Genomic DNA, 16,896 nt, shown 5'->3' with positions numbered 1-16,896 from the left:
GAGCTGGATGAGGAGCTGGATGAGGAGCTGGGTGAGGAGCTGGATGAGGAGCTGGATGAGGAGCTGGGTGAGGAGCTGGGTGAAGCTGCTACATGCAGCTGTCGCTCCAAGGACTCCTCCCAGTCCGTGAGCTGGGTTGAACTGATAAGCGTATAAAAACGAGCTTCACACACTGCCCGTGGCAGATTCATGTGACTGGGCTTCATGCGTGTACTTCCTGTATATCTGTGCAACCTGTCCTGAAAACATGTCCTCCTTGTAAGTAAAATATCAGTTCAAAATATTCTCTTGCCATTGAGTGCGACTCCTTTTGAGTAAGTAAAAGTGAGAATATTTTTCTCCAACAGATAAATTCTTGTACAGTACGGACTCAAAAACCTCTCAAAACACTGTTATAGACTGACAGACAGAGATACAACTAGGCCTGTAACGATAAACTAATCAATTAATTGCATGATAAATGAAAATTATCAACCTCATTTTCATTTATCAGCTTTATCGTTTCTTTGTGTCTCTCTCTTTCTACTGAAGACACTGGACGACAAAAGGCTCAACTCCGGTGCTCTTCACTGACCCCTCCCTTTCTCTTTAAAATCTGTTTTAGCCGTCCAAAATCGTGTTTTTGGATCATTAAAAGCAGCTAAGCTGAGATGCTAAACTACAAGCTAAGCTACCAGGCTGACCTTGGGGAAAGAAAACATCTTGTCGAAGCTCCAAAATTCATGGTTGAAACCTGTACTTTCATGTAACAAAAGTTTTCTCTGCATAAAGAAGCTGAGAACTTGTTTACTGATTTTTTATTAAAAGCTTTGTGTGAAAAATGTTATGCTAAAGAGCTCAAACCACACCGAGCGTCCGCCATTTAGAGAACCGAAGAGACAGCCCATGTCATCACGTCAAGGGGCCTCCCTCCTATTTTTCTTAAAGAGACACGCTGCTTGCTCCCTCACTATCCATCCTTTTGTTTAAACAGTCTTATACTGCCATCTAGTGGTCAAAAAAGGTACTACACACAAAAACAAATTAAAACATTCTTAAAATTTACATTAAATTTCAAGCAATATTATCATTTACCGCAATAATTTCTGAGAATTTATCGCCAAGCAAAATTTGCTATCGTGACAAGCCTAGATACAAGGAAATAAAAAAATCTATTTGCGCACAAGTGTAATATTAAGAATTCTTGTATCTTAAAAATGATAAAAATGTCAAAATTGCTCACCTGGTAAGGGTGTACTCCCTGAGTCCTGAGTGCAGAGTCATGGCAGAAAATGTACCTATACAACCCCTCAACCGCTTGTCTCTGCCTATTTTCCACGTGACGAACAGCGGACTGAAAGACAGGAAAGAACAGAAGAAATGTTTAAAAGAAACACACATTCACACCTCATGGACATTCCTGCAGAGTGATTAGGCTGTTTCAGCACCCGTTACTTCAGCTAATATTTACGTACAAGACTTTTACTTATCAGTTTTAGAAATCTGAATTTTATTACATTATTTTAATTTCTACACTTTTTTTGTAGTTTCAGCTTTGTTGGTGAGATTTTTTTTTTTTTTTGGGGGGGGAAACTGGCCTGGAGAACAAGAACATCAAATCACAAAGAAGCACATCTAGAGTTCATTAATCACCGTCTGATTTCAACAGAAGGATGTGAACAACAATTCCAGTAAATGATCTAATTAAATTCTGCATTACTGGAGCAGAACAGTTTGAGAAGAGGACGCTGCACTGGCTCCATGTCTACAGGAACGTTAAACTATTTCCTGTTATTTATTATTATAGCCTACTATTCCATTTATCAAGTTTACAGTTAAAGGAAACTGTTTCTCATGTCTTACTTTGACATACATTTCCAACTTATTGTGAGAGCACAAATGAAATTAGCTGCACATAAATCAAAAGTAGTTTTATTAAGGAATGCCTATCAGCCGCCACCATCCAGGTCCGAGCTTTAAATACAGATCTCAATCGATCAGTTAGTGCTAGTTATAGTTTATGTTGCAGCTATTACAAAATTTTAGCCCAGTATCTGTCAAACTGGCCGAGTTTAGTTATAACCATTTACGTGTGTATTTAGAGTCAGTTAGCTGCAGCAGCCATCATAATTTGGATTGGCTCCAAAGATGTAGACGTACATCAAACGATTATTTTTTGTAGGTTTGATTAAAATTTGTTTCCGATACATTCTGATAAAACACACACAGACCATGACATGCCTGCTGGTGATAAGAAATGTAATTAAGGAATAAATAAATCCATATATATATATATATATATATATATATATATATATATATATATATATGAATACTTAGATGCTCAACTCTGATACTATCTAAGATTATTTCATTTCTGCAGATAACCTTAAGCAAGGTGGCACTTTTTTTCTTTTTTACAAAAAGTATGAAACAAAGCATCCCCTCTGAACAAATCCTAGAATATAAATAACCCATTTTCATAAAATAGTTTTCAAAAACCAAACAATTTACTGGTTGAGAAGGTCAAACTCAGCAGGTCACCTCTTCTTTTTAAAGCATTGAGTGTAATGTAGACAGGACATAAAAAACATGTCTGGTTTTGTTCTCAACTGACTGCCAACAGTTAAAGCACTGCTAGTATCTGTCACTTTGTTAGCACAATAAATAAATGTGGGGGTTTTTGGTCACAAGTTATTTTGCAATGTTTAATTTTCTACTGTACGTGCAAAGCTCCTCTGTACAGCACAAATGTCTGTTTTCTAAAATGTAAGTTAGTATTATTTCAAGTTATACATCACTTCAAGATAAATTAGGGTTAACTACCAGTACATTACCCAATTCCTGAAATATCTACATTGTTTGCTGACCACTGCTGGTCTAGTATTCAGAATGAAGCTCATGTAAATTAAAAATGTAAATGTTTCAATAACTTCATAACTGCTGTTTTAATGTAGATTTAGGTTTTTAAAAATCCATTTTAATGGGGTTCAATACTGAAATTAGTGTAAGCAGCCAATAATTAATACAAAGACCACAAACGCTTTTGTGCCACCATCGATAAGAACAATGTAGCAGCTAAAACACTGCAGAGTACTGTGTCTCTGATCCATGTGGGTGTTGTTAGGAACATTTCAGTAATTCAACCTGACAAGTCGTCGTCGTCCCCACCCCCTAGTGAAGGACATGTTGAGGACACCACAGACCATAAAAACAAGGTTCTCAACCCTGCTGGTGCTTCACAGTCACACCTGACATGTCTACAGACGGACGGTTAGCTAAGTGGGGTGATGAAGGTCAGACACACTCACCTTCTTAACAAGGCTAACATTTCATAATGTCCTGCACATTTTCTTGCACTTTAAATCATCACAACTTCCATTAACCACTAATCCCATGAGCACAGATGGTAGAAGATGCTTGAGGGTTTAGATCACTCAAACTAGACTTTCGAGCAAGAGTCTCAAAATACAGGTGAATCTAAAAAAAAAAAAAAATAGAATATAGTGAAAAGTTCTATTTTTTTTTTTTTAGATGCATTTGAATATATATTTTGAAAATGCTACTCCAGTAAAAAATGCCTGTTTTCCCCTGAGCAGAGGGGGGGGGGGGGGGGGGCCTCTTTTTTTTAAAGAGATAAACCTGGTAACCCCTGGAGTGTGTGAGCGATATAATGGAAGGAGCTCAATTTGCTTTTACGGTTTGTAACTGAGCCATATGAGGAGAAAATCTATTTGTAAAAGGTTTAATTAAAAGACACAAAGCAGTGACGTGCCAGAAAGGAAACAAAACAGACCGACATAGTAGAAGTTTCTAAAAACAAAATATATATTTATCACATGCATGTCTGTGTTAATTATGTATTATGATTTTACAATAGTTTATAACTGTGACTACTTGTTTTTCACACATTCTATGGCTCAATTAAGTGTAAATGACATCAGTGGCTTTAAAAATGTGGCCCTTTAACTAATTGAAATGCAAGACTTAAGTCTCATACACATTACTGTACAGTGTGATTATAACAAAAGGTGGGGCTTTCTGCTGCTGACTAAATATGTACATTTACTTAACTAAATTATTACTTTGAGTATATCAGATAATTAATATGTGCAAGTCTAAAGTAGGCATGGTTGGCTTCTTTGTTTGCTTTAGTCCTTAACACCGATTAAATTAGGCAAAGCTTAGAACTGCTAAGTACTTAGCAAGTAGCGCATTTTCTTTGTTGGCCGGTAAGAAATTGGGTTGTTGTCGGTTGCCTTGATTCGACAGTGAACTTCACAATATCAAGTTGGTAACTTGTCAACTTGTTGTAAAATCATAAATAAAGCTAAAATTCCGAACTGTCATATCTGGGAATGTATCCAACGATAATCACCACTTTATCAAGTCGCTACTAAGCTAACATAGCTTACAGCTAACAATGCTAAACCGAATATGACAATCCAGAGTTCATTGAGGGCAACTTTAACGATTACAAATATTAAAATTAACTTCTGTTTTTGTACGCTCGCGTTTTTAACTAAATGCTACCAAGATAACGTACAGCTACTAAACCGGATGAAAACCGCTGTCACCCTAAATTCATACTCTCTCTTCAGTTTTAGTCGTTAGCGGATGCGAGCTAACGCTAGTTCGCCTTAGCTAATGTTAGCCACTCTGTTTTGAGAGTTCTAGGACCGACTGGACCGTAAAATTACTTTTAACTCGACAAGTACAATATGAAAACCAAGAAATGTTATTGGGCATCAACATTCATTGAAATATAACAGTGCTTAAATTAGAATCAAATAAATATCCGTGTAGCATTAGTGTACAGTTCGTTAAGCTGCCGGTGTTGTGCCGAAAAAAAGCACCCCTGCCCTTGAAGCAACTCAGTCTTAGGAACAGCATTTCGAGGCAGTTTCATTCATAATAATAATAAAAATAAATATACATCATTGTAACTCTGTTACCCTTATGGATCCGGGTATATAAAAATATTGCTTATGATGTTTACAGCTGGTACTTTTTAGCAGTTTACCGTTACTGACCAGGAAAGAGTTGCAACCACGAAATTCATATTTATTAGTGTGAATTCTAGTTTGTAATAAATCACGTTATGTATATTTATGCTTGGAGGAACAGTAAAAAAAAATTTTGTTAGCATATCACAGTTGTCTGGCCTTTCATGGCAAACACTGTCTGTTCTTTTATTTAAAACCGGAGGAAATACTAGTTAAAATATGGGGGTTCTTCGTAATAATGTAAAAATAAACGAGCCAGTTAAAACAGTCTTTCCCTAAAGTTACTATATTTGTCCGCAAAACTGCCTTAAAATGCGCTTCATGTGACGGGGGTGCTTAACTCGGAAGGGTAACATTTTTCACCACAACACCTGTCTGAGCGCAGCCCTCTCCGACTAGGCCTGAATTTCAACTTGGTCATTTAAGCTACAATCATCGAGTTTCTTTGAGTAAAATTTACACAAAGTTAAAACTTGTTCCGGTGTGACAGTTAGTGCGCTGTACTCTGAAGGAAAATTAAAAGCCAAACAACAAGTTTTGTTGAATAAACGTCTGTTGGGAGAATACAACAACAATGAGATTTTACGAACACAACAAAAGGCCAAAGATACTCACTAAGGATCATTTGTAAACCTGGGTGTTCTCGGAGGTTGGTATCCGTACAGATGGCTATAAAGCACGTCAAAACAGAAGCAGCACATCTCCGCGGAGACGATCATTTTTCTGCCACCACTTCCCAAACCTGGTCCCGGGCTGAGATTCGGGGAGAGGCCGGATGTGTAGCCGGCCGGGGCTGGAGATAGAACGTTTGTGCCACCGCTACAACCGCTAACATTACCCCCGGGTCCCCCCAGGCCGTTCACTCGGCTCACGTTCGCCGTTGCTGCAACGGTCGCGGAGGAGCCAATCCCCAAATCCGAGCCACAATGTCCGGTACCTATCACCCCGCTTCCCGCCGCCCCCACCCCGCCGGGACCCCCCGAACCGGGAGATCCCGACAGCTTCTGCTTCTTCACCCCGCAGCACCCGGCCGCCATCTTGGAACAATCTGCACCGACACACCGCTTCCGACCCATAACCGTCACCGCGGGAAGGGTGGGGGGCAACGCCGACCAGACGTAGAAATCCCACTGCGTTGAGACGTAAGGCGGACAATACTCCACTTTCCCCTTTTTTATTTATTTAATTATATATATATATATATATATATATTTTTTTTTTTTTTTAAATCAGACGAAGAAATACCGATGTGAGAACACTGCAATGTCACCCTAGCGTTGCCTTAAAAAAAAAAAAAAAAATGCGTGACTTCGCTACGCAGAGCGCATCTAGCCGAACAAGCGTTTTATTCCTTTAGAAGTCAAGATAGTCAAGGCTACGGTGTACCAGTGGCTCACCGAGCCGAATATACACCCCCAAAACCCTTCGCCCTAACACGACACCATCCAGGGCGGCCTCAGTCGGTTCCCCTCAGACATACAAGTTCAGGGAGTCTCCGGTCCGAACAGGCCGCAGACGACAGCAGCCGGGCGGTCCAGATGTGAAGCCGACAGCCTGCGCGCTGTAGCCCCGCAGCAGCGCCCCTCTCCAAGTGGAAGCCGGGAGCTCGAGTACGCAGGACCCATAAACGCTTCAGCACAAACTGCGCACAGCCTCTCGGACAGCGAAGCTTCTCATTGCACCAGCGTGCCCGCTATAAACTTCTAATTATACAACAGGCCCAGAACACTGGAATCCCAGACGCCGGGGAGCCGCAGAGGAAAATGGCATCTGATAAAAATGCGGGGCTGGCATGGCACAAATCAAACGCGTCGGCGCCGAACCAGTCATGTCAGTACCGTTAGCCCACAGTTTGCACCTGCACCATGGCTGCACTTGGACCTGCTTCTAAATCTCAAGAGCACCCCCGCGTCAAATGGAGAGCTGAAAGTTTTCAGCATTAGTTGTGTTGCGGAGGCTTGTCATCCGCTCATGTGGACACAGAAAGAGGCGCGTTCTAGTCCGTGGACCGTGTGAAATCCGCTGGCTTTGGCGAACCCCCTCCCTCCCTCCCTCCGCATCTGCCTGTCAGCTGCTACAATTCGGGTAGAAGCCCAGCGATCAGTCTGTGGGCACACAGGCATCGGTGTCGTCGGCACGCCGCAACCGGATTCACAAAGAGCTCTACGCCCAGTCGCTACGCATACTGCGTAGCTTCTTGGGGTATCCAGAACAAACGTTACACAGCGCTGTGGAAACACGCGCATGCGCCGTGACGTCAGTCCCACCCTCTACTTCCCCCTTCTCAAATTGTAAAAGTCACTCATAAATGTTGATACACTAATCAAAAACCTCTTATCTCCATTTTTGAAAATGAGGTCAAACAATACATCAAAACTATTAAATATTCCACCAGCACCAAGGCCATAAAACCTTGCACCTTATGTGCTCTCTTGAATATAGTTATGTAATATGTTATTGTAAATTATTGTCTCAGTGTTTGTAAGCCCCTGGCGTCTGTTATATCATTACTGTATACTGCATTTTATTGTATTGTTTTGTACTTTTTCAATAAAGATTTTAAAAAAAATTTGTAAAAGTCACGGGACTGTAGATGCCTCATGATGAACACATCATCTGGAATAATCTTATTATAAATCACATATTTCACGTCTTTGTTACCATGGAAACGCTGGTAAAGTGGCTGGAGGCAGAAAATACTAAAGTTATCAAAACTATTAGATTTGTTTTTTTCATTCAATTCAACTTTTATTTAGACAGGTAAATCCCATTGAGCCTCAAGGACTCATTTACAAGAGAGACCTGATTTCAACAAAGAATGATGACAACAATGGACAACAATAAACAGTTATAAAAAGTCATACAATTATTATTATTTTTTTTTTACAAATAAGATTGCTAACAAAAAGAAAAGTAACAAAAAACAGCTAGATTCTAAGGCGAATGTAGAAAACTAAAAACAGGAACATGTCTGCATTGGTCCCTGCCAGGAGTCCAACAGATTCTTAAAGACACTTAGAGAGGTCAATGTCGAGAGCTTCAGATCTTTTTGTAAGATATTCCAGGAAACAGAAGCGGAGTAGGAGAAGACCCTTTTGCCAAGTTCAGTCCACATTGAGGGAAAACTGCAGGTAATAATGTCCTGAGAGCGCACGCTGTAGCTGCACTCACACAGAGACATGAAGGAGGAGATGTAAGAAGGCAACAGATCAAGAAGTGATTTAAAGATGAAAATGTACCAGTGAGAGAGTCTGCGTGAAGTTAATGATGTCCAGTTAACCAGTGAATACTGGGTGCAGTGGTGGGTACGATAATCACAGCCAGTTATGAATCTTAGTGCACCATGATAGACAGCATCCAACATCTGCAGGGTTCTATTTGTTTTGTTTATTTCCCATAATGCATTCAGAAATACTCAGACCAGCACACCTCTATCTGTTCCGAGCATTTTACCTAACATTGACTTTATGTTTTTTTTATTATTATTTAAACATAATTTCCTTGCAAATGTAATTTTGTCAATGTATAAATGCTTATTGGCTGAGTTCATAGTTGTCAGGGTTCCTTGTTTAAAAAAAGTATAATCCTTTAGAATAACTGTTTATCAAGAGTACCACCTAAGAAAATACTAAGTTCAAGTACCACATAATAATGACACCTGTAGTACAAGCGTATATTCATATCTTGCCTTTTAGACAGATCAGCTTATGCTGAGAGAAGAGAACAAGGCTGTGTACAGTCTGCAGCAATATCACAAGATGGCACTCAGAGTATGTGTTTAGTACTATTCTCTGCTTCCACCACACCATTTTGTAGCTCAACGTCTGTAAAATTGACTGAGTTGTAGCCGTATTTGTGTTTTTTAAGGTCAGTTGGCTTGGGTGGCCATCTTGAATCAGATTAACTCCAAAGATTAATCAGCTATGAAGATACATCCAACAAATATTTCCTCAACCTTTCATTAAAATCCATTTGGGGGTTCATGAGATATTTTGCTAACAGACAATCAGAACTGACTGCAAATATCTAATAGAATAATTATAAACAAAAACCTTCTCATTTAACTCCATGTATTTAACGGCTAAACTTGAAGCAGCTGGCTTTAATATATATTAATAGCAAATGACAATAAAACACCTGAATCGTATACAAGGTTTTTATTTACAATTGTTTATATTTAACGTTTATTGAGTTATTGCTGCTGTGGTGAAGTAACCACTCTGTGCAGGTTAAGTTAGTCTCATATGAAATGTTAATTAATTATCATATTATAACTTCTGTAATGAATCTTAGCTCAAATTTGGCATCAGAATCTAATTTTCTTAAGTAATCTGATGTGTCATAAAATTATGTTTATACTTACTGTACTTAGCCGATGACAAACCTCATTACAGAGCATAAGACAAACATTTAAAGCTGCTTTGTACATGTGGCTTAATCAGAGTGTATCATATTCAAAAGCAAGCATTCCTCATGGATGATGTCATCGCAGTTCGGCCCATCACGTCCAGATTAGCATTTGAAGCTACAACAGGAAACGGGTGAAGCAAGTTGAACTGCAACAAGATCAAGATGGCATGTAAACAGCACTGCAGCTTCTGTCACATATTCGTAATAATAAAGATGACATTAGTAATAATCATTTAGGGATGACAGATTGAGTGAACCAAAAGGGTTGGTCCAGTCTTTTTCCGTCTCTTGTTTTCTTGGCAGCAGGGACAGCTTGACATGTGGACATGAGGTCATGTCGGGGAACTTCCCACAGCAGCCATGTTTCTAAGACAGCAGCTGAACATGAGGCCTCCCATAATGACAACCTCAAAGAAAAGCACATCACCTGCCACTTTTCATGCCAGAGTTTTAAACCAAGATCATCTCAAGCTGAGAGCTTGAACCGTTTTGGAAGACATGCATCTTACATAATCAGTTACTGCTTGGAGTCTGAGCTGCAGCTGTGATTGATTTGGCTACTGCCACATCAAAAGTTAGCGCAGGGCTATTCACATAAATTACTCAGGGTGCCACAGTTACTGAAACCCTAGAGCTCAGGGGACGGACATCCAGTAGTTATTGTCATTAAATAAGTTTGTTTTACAGTTTAAAATCTAACCAAAAAAGTTCAATCTGGTCCTCTGGACATTTTTTTGCTTTGTTTTGTTTTTTTGTTTTTTTTGAATGTCCAGAGGACCAGATTGCACTTTTTTGGATTTTTCTACCTGGATTATTGAGCATGCATCAGGACAGTTTAAAATCTAGTTTTATTTACATATGAACCCATTGGTGGGCCGAACTGAGCACACCTGTCGGCCTGATTTGACCCCCGGGCCACCAGTTGAATAACCCTGTGTTAGCTCAACATCTGTAAAACTAGTTAAGTTATTGCCATCGTGATGTGTGTTAGATACCTGTATCAGTCCTTTAATATTGTATTGACTTCAAAGGTTTATTAGTGGTAGATGCACATTTAATGATTGATTACTTTCTAAGAGTTTCTTTAAATCCACCATGTGGTTCATGAGATATTTTGCAAACAGACGACAAAATCACACAGGCTCGCTCAGTTAAAGAAAAAGTTCATAAAGAAGCCACAAATGAAAACAACTAGAAAAATGTGTATTTTATGTAAGAACGTGGTGTGAATGCTTATTGCCAGCTGAAAAAGTTTCAGCAAACAGTTAACGAGTTGAATTTGAACAGCTGACGTTTGCTGAAAGCAGGAAAATAAAATCAGAAAGCAGTTGAAATGTGTACCGTATTTTTCAGACTATAAGGCACACTTAAAATCCTTTACGTTTTCTCAAAAATTGACAATGAGCCTTATGTATTAATTCTGGTTGTGCTTACTGACCTCAAACCAGCTTTAAGTGGTTATTGTGAATGAGTTGAATAAAGTTTGACTTATCTGACTGTTCTGTTTCGCTTAATGCGCCTTATAATCTGGTGTGCCATATGCATGAAAACAGACCAGTTCATTGATATTTCACCTTATAGTCCGAAAAATACGATTAAAAAAAAGCAGAGTAGAGCAGAAATTAAGCAGAATAAGCATAAAATTTTATTTAAACAAATCTGATATTAGCTGTAGTGGCAGCACGGTGGCGCAACTGGTAGAGCTGCTGCCTCTGAGCGAGAAGGTTGCCAGTTCAAATCCCGGTCCAGGGGCCTCTCTGGATGGAGCTTGCATGTTCCCTCCATGCATGCATGGGTTTTCTCCGGGTACTCCAGTTTCCTCTCACAGACTAAAAACATGCATGTTAGGCTGATTGGTAACTCTAAATTGTCTCTAGGTGTGAGAGAGTGAATGTTTGTTTGTCTCATTTGTCTCTATGTGTCTCTGTGATGGACTGGAGACCTGTCCAGGGTGTACCCCGCCCCTCGCACAGTGATAGCTAGCTGGACATGGGCACCAGCGACCCCTGTGACCCAAAATGGAAGAAGTGGGTAAAAGATAATGGATGAATGGATGATATTGGCAGTAGCTGTAGTAGCAATAGATGAATAAGCTAAAAAAAAAAAATTAAATGAGTAGAAAGACACTGAAAGAAGCAATGAAAACATTAAATATGTCCTAAAGAATCACAAAATGTTGAAATAAGCAAAAGAAAAATATCCTGATGCGTGCTCAATAATCCAGGTAGAAAAATCTAAAAAAGTTAAATCTGGTCCTCTGGACATTCAAAAAAACATTCAAAAGAAAAATAGCAGAATGAAGCTAAAATTAGCAGAAGGAAGCAGAAAAAAGCTAAAATTAGTACAGTCGGGCGGCTGTGGCTGAGTGGTTAGAGCAGTCGTCCTCCAATGCGAGTGTTGGGGGTTCGAATCCACCAGCAGTCACATGTCAAAGTGTCCCTGGGCAAGACACTGAACCCCTCATAGCCTCTGATGTGTGTCCCATTGGTGTATGAATGTGATAAAGCTCTGATTAGTCTCATTAGAATGATTTGTTCAATTAGCTTTGTAGAGATCTAGTAGAGTGCTCTATGAATGGGTAAATGAGGACACAGATTGTAGTGTAAAGAGCTTTGAGTATCTTGAAATAAGATAGAAAGGTGCTATATAAGTACAGTCCATTTACAAAGAAGCTGAGTAAAGCTGAACCAAAACAAGAGCTGCCATGAGCAGTAAAAGGTTTTAAACAGCACAAAATGTTTAAAAAGAACACAAGAAAACCACATAAAAAGCTATATATTTCAAAAAGTGGTATGTGCACAAAAAACAAAAGTTATAGCAGGAATGTCCTGAATGAGCTGATTGTTTTGATATATGAACTCTTGAAATAGCACCACAATTGTGCAACTAGAAAGTTCTTGGGGACTGCCACATCACGGACAATTTAAAGATCTGATTTGACGATACAGTACTATGTGTTGGGTTTCGCTCTCGGCTACCACCATATCGAATTTCAGCTCGGTATCCAGTAGCCATCTCTATATGTGTAAAAATAGCCATTTAAATTTAGCTTTGGCGTCCATCTTGAATTTATTTTTTTTTATTCAGTATTTATGGGACATTACTACTACTGCTACTTTTAGCTTAATATCTCTAAAAATGGCTGATTTAAAGTTTGTTTCAATGAGAAAAATGGCGTCTTTGTTTGCAAGTTACGTGGCCATGGTAACTCGAAATGCCAGTAAAAGTAATAGCACACATCACGGTGCTGAGCTTGTTTTGATGTAAAACTTGTGGTGGTACACGTTGTGGTTCGGGCCACATTAAAGTTGATAGAAGAGCAATACCCTTTTCAGGTGGATAATAATACAGTAGGTGGCTGCCTTCAGGCAGTCCCCAATGAGTTATGTGCTGACAGACATGCAGAAGACAAATGGATCTCAATAGTGTGAATGCTTTATAAACATTCACACCATTAGCTGTAAGACATGATCCTGGTTAGCTTCATGGCTCATCAAGTTGCACGTTGAAAACACGACTCTGCCGTTCAGGAGAGGAAGCTCAACCATCGTCTGCGTTAAAAAAGGATAAACTTAATCCACGTTACTGCAGCTCTCAGATTTGTTTCTAACGGTCAACAAATTCTTTCATGCACAGGCTGGTCACACACCATGGCAGATTTGTGTGTTATTGTGGAAATGGACAATTTCATTGCCGATTTTGTTGATGCTTATGAAATGCTATCAGAGTGCTACCAACGGATGGTCTGTTTAGCTCCCTCTCTCTTTTTTTCCTGCAGAAGCCTTGTCTTCACTTTACCTGACCTCAGCTGTTCTCCCCTCTGGCTCCTACGACCTTCCTCTGTCTGCCAGGACAGAGATGTAATATCACCCATTCAGCTTCCTCTCCTCCTTAAAAAAAGAACATCATTTTGTCTTTTTTAACAAGTAAGTTTAGTTAGCCTTGCCTGGACAACTTGGCCCTAATGCTTCTTGCACTATAGCTCACATCATCTCTTTATATATATTTTTTTATCTTTAAAAATATGTAACGATAAGTGTTTTGAATCTGGAGGTTTCAAATAATTTGCTTTATTGTTTATGATTAAAACATACAGTGAAGCCAGGATAGAAAAATGTGTGATTTTAGATGGTCTCTCCTCCAAGTTTTGTTAGTTTTATACAGATGATGTGTTAAATATGTTTACTGATATGCACGATGATACTTTGAGGCTCTATAATAAAAAATTCATGAAGGTGTCATCTGTATATAGTATCAAAAAGGAAGTTTTTATATATAATAATAATAATAAAGTGCTATGTGTTGTCATCATTGTATGTTCCCATACAAAGACGAAATTGGCTCTCTGCAATTAACCCATCGCACCTGGGATACACCCAGGTTAAGCAGTGGGCAGCTATGTAAGTGCACGGGGGAGCAATTTGGGATTAGGTGTCCTGCTCAGAGACACCATGAGATGTGCAATGACTGAGGATCGAACCCAGGACCTTCGGGTCCCAAGTCAGATGCCCTCCCCCATAAATATACAGTGTATAAGTATACATATACAAAAACAAACAAAGCAAATCAACAAAATCATCCGAGAGACTTCCTCAGTCTGAGGAGCTGTTTTCAGCTCAGTCTCTTAAATAGCACCGTCTCAGAGTGGATCAACCAGTTTTGCTGCTGACAACCAAAACCAGCTGATCACATGCTCAAGAAGGACCATCAGCCTAACAATGGATCATTAGCACACTGATGGCTGTTTACTGTTCACAGAGGGCTGAGTGATACTAGCAATCACAGCATTGTAAGAGGGGGACAGTTGAACCCGGAGCCCTCCACCCCTGTTTAACGATGGACAATTTATTTTCACAAAGATGGCCTCCTTTACTCCTCTCTCAAACCATCGTTCCTCTCTGTCCAGGATGTGAACATCTTCATCCCTGAAAGAGTGACCGCTGTCCTGGAGATGAGTGTAGACCGCAGAGTCCTGGCCTGATGATGTTGATCTTCTGTGCTGGGCCATCCTTTTGGCCAGTGGCTGTTTTGTTTCCCCGATGTAAGACTGATCACAGCCCTCCTGACACTGAACAGCATACACAACATTGCTCTGTTTGTGCCGGGGGACTGGATCTTTGGGATGAACCAGTCTTTGCTGGAATGTATTTTGGGGTTTAAAAGATTTAACTTTTTTAGATTTTTCTACCTGGATTATTGAGCATGCATCAGGATAGATGACTGAGTTGAGAGTTTAATTAAAGGTTGTTTTTCTGACTATTTAATCTCGTTATATTGTGATATAAAGTGCTTTTTGTTTTGTGCATGTTGTTGTGAGTTACCCAGAGGCCTGAGGAGGAGGCCCGGCCCGCCTCCTCCTGCACGCTATCTGGAGGTTCTCTCACCCTAGCTTCTCACGCTCCCTCGTTATCTAGATGGTTTTTTTTTAAGCTTCTCACGTTCTCACGACATCTCAAGGGTTTTTCACAGACTCTAAAATCCAGGTGGGCATGTTGTCTTTACGGGGAGATATTCCCATGTGATGTAGAGAGTATAAAAGTGTAACACTCAGAAAAAGAGTTGAAGTCTGCTGTGGATTCTGGATCCGATGCCCAGCTTAATTGATGTTACCTTTCTACTCGGACTGAAAACAGCTTCCTCGGTCTGGTGTCACGGTGAGGGGTCTTTACATCAATGCTTGATTTGTAGTGAATGTACGTTGCTTTGCTGTATCTGTGGTGGTTTAATAAATGACACTTATTATTCTAGCAGAAAACAGCCTGAGAGTTTTCTTTTTCCTATTTTATTCATTGCTCCGACCTTTCCCCGAACCTGTATCTATCTTGTTAAAGATAATTTCATAGAACAATGACAGATCAAAAGTTTAATCTGAGTAAATGTAACATTTTAAAGGAAAATATGTTGATTCAAAATTTCACAGTGTCAACAAATCCCAAAAAAGTTGGGACAAGTAGCAATAAGTGTCTGGAAAAAGGAAATTGAGCATATAACGAACAGCTGGAAGACCAATTAACACTAATTAGGTCAATTGACAACATGATTGGGTATAAAAAGAGCTTCTCAGAGTGTCAGTGTCTCTCAGAAGCCAAGATGGTAAGAGGATCACCAATTCCACCATTGTTGCGCAGAAAGATAGTGCAGCAATACCAGAATGGTGTTGCCCAGCGTGAAATAGCAAAGACTTTGAAGTTATCATCAACCGTGCATAACATCATCAAAAGATTCAGAGAATCTGGAACAATCGCTGTGCGTAAGGGTCAAGGTCGTAAAACTCTACTGGATGCTCGTGATCTCTGGGCCCTTAAACGTCACTGCACCTCAAACAGGAATGCCACTGTCAAAGAAAATAACAGAATGGGCTCAGGAATACTTCCAGACAGCATTGTCAGTGAACACAATCCGCCGTTGCCAGCTGAAACTCTACAGTGCAAAGAGGAAGCCATTTCTAAGCAAGCTCCACAAGCTCAGACGTTTGCACTGGGCCAGTGGTCATTTAAAATGGAGTGTGGCAAAATGGAAGACTGTTCTGTGGTCAGACGAGTCACGATTTGACGTTCTTTATGGAACACTGGGACGCCATGTCATCCAGACCAGAGAGGACAAGGATAGCCTAAGTTGTTATCAACGCTCCGTTCAGAAGCCTGCATCACTGATGGTATGGGGTTGCATGAGCGCTTGTGGCATGGGCAGCTTGCATGTCTGGAAAGGCACCATTAATGCAGAGAACTATGTTCAGGTTCTAGAACAACATATGCTCCCATCTAGACGTCATCTCTTTCAGGGAAGACCCTGCATTTTTCAACACGATAATGCCAGACCTGTAAGAGTACCACTGCCTGCAGCTCCTCCTCCAAGATGGCCGCTAATTAATCCCACCTGACGGCCATCAGACTGAGGAGGCTCTCCGACTACAAAAGGCTGCAGTCCAGTGCTACTCTTCGCTGGAGCATATCACCTTTCATGGTAGTTGTGCTTCAAGCCTTTTAGGCTTAGTCTTCCTAGTACTAACCTTTGTTCTCTTGTTCCTAGTAATCCTGATTCCTCGGCTTGTTCAAAGGGCCCCTTGTGATCCTTTGATTCTGGACTCCTCGTGTCCTGTTCTGTGTTCCCTGGACCCCCTCGAGACCTGTTCCTGGTTTGCTGACCCCCTTGGGTCTCTCCTTGGTTTGTTCTTTCCTGCACCTGGATTCCTTTGCCTGGTGCCTCTAATCCGGCCAGTGCCTGCCCTGCCAGCCGCTGGACTCTCTCTCTGGAGCTCCCCGGAGGACTGGACCCCACCTCTGGATCAAACTGTAAGAGATTCACAGAAAACAATCATTCAACCTTTTTGGAACTCTGCCTCGTCCTGACTCTGCTCCTCTACCTCCTCCAGGAGCTGCAGAGGAGCTGTACCTGAACTGTTGTTTCTCACCTTGTAAATAAACACCGTTTTCTTTGTATTCCACCTGAGTCTGTCTCGTTCCGGGTCTCATACAAATCTGGGTTCCCCTCGGTTACGACA

General features: G+C 40.4%; 1 protein-coding gene across 1 annotated transcript in view; it reads right to left on the bottom strand.

Annotated features, from left to right (window-relative positions):
- The window catches only part of ammecr1 (AMMECR nuclear protein 1), a 13,201-nt gene extending 7,140 nt beyond the window's left edge, over positions 1-6,061 (bottom strand). The window contains exons 1-2 of the mRNA XM_037687468.1: positions 5,601-6,061; positions 1,223-1,333 (exon numbers count right to left, since the gene is read on the bottom strand). Of these exons, the coding sequence (XP_037543396.1) occupies positions 1,223-1,333; positions 5,601-6,061 (572 nt within the window). The remainder of the gene's footprint in view (positions 1-1,222; positions 1,334-5,600) is intronic.
- Positions 6,062-16,896: the final 10,835 nt, after the last annotated feature.

Source organism: Nematolebias whitei, chromosome 14 (genome assembly GCF_014905685.2).
Source record: "Nematolebias whitei isolate Nwh7 chromosome 14, NemWhi1, whole genome shotgun sequence".
NCBI lineage: Eukaryota > Metazoa > Chordata > Actinopteri > Cyprinodontiformes > Rivulidae > Nematolebias > Nematolebias whitei.
Note: the sequence above shows the minus strand (reverse complement) of the source record. Positions and strands in the feature narration are given on the sequence as shown.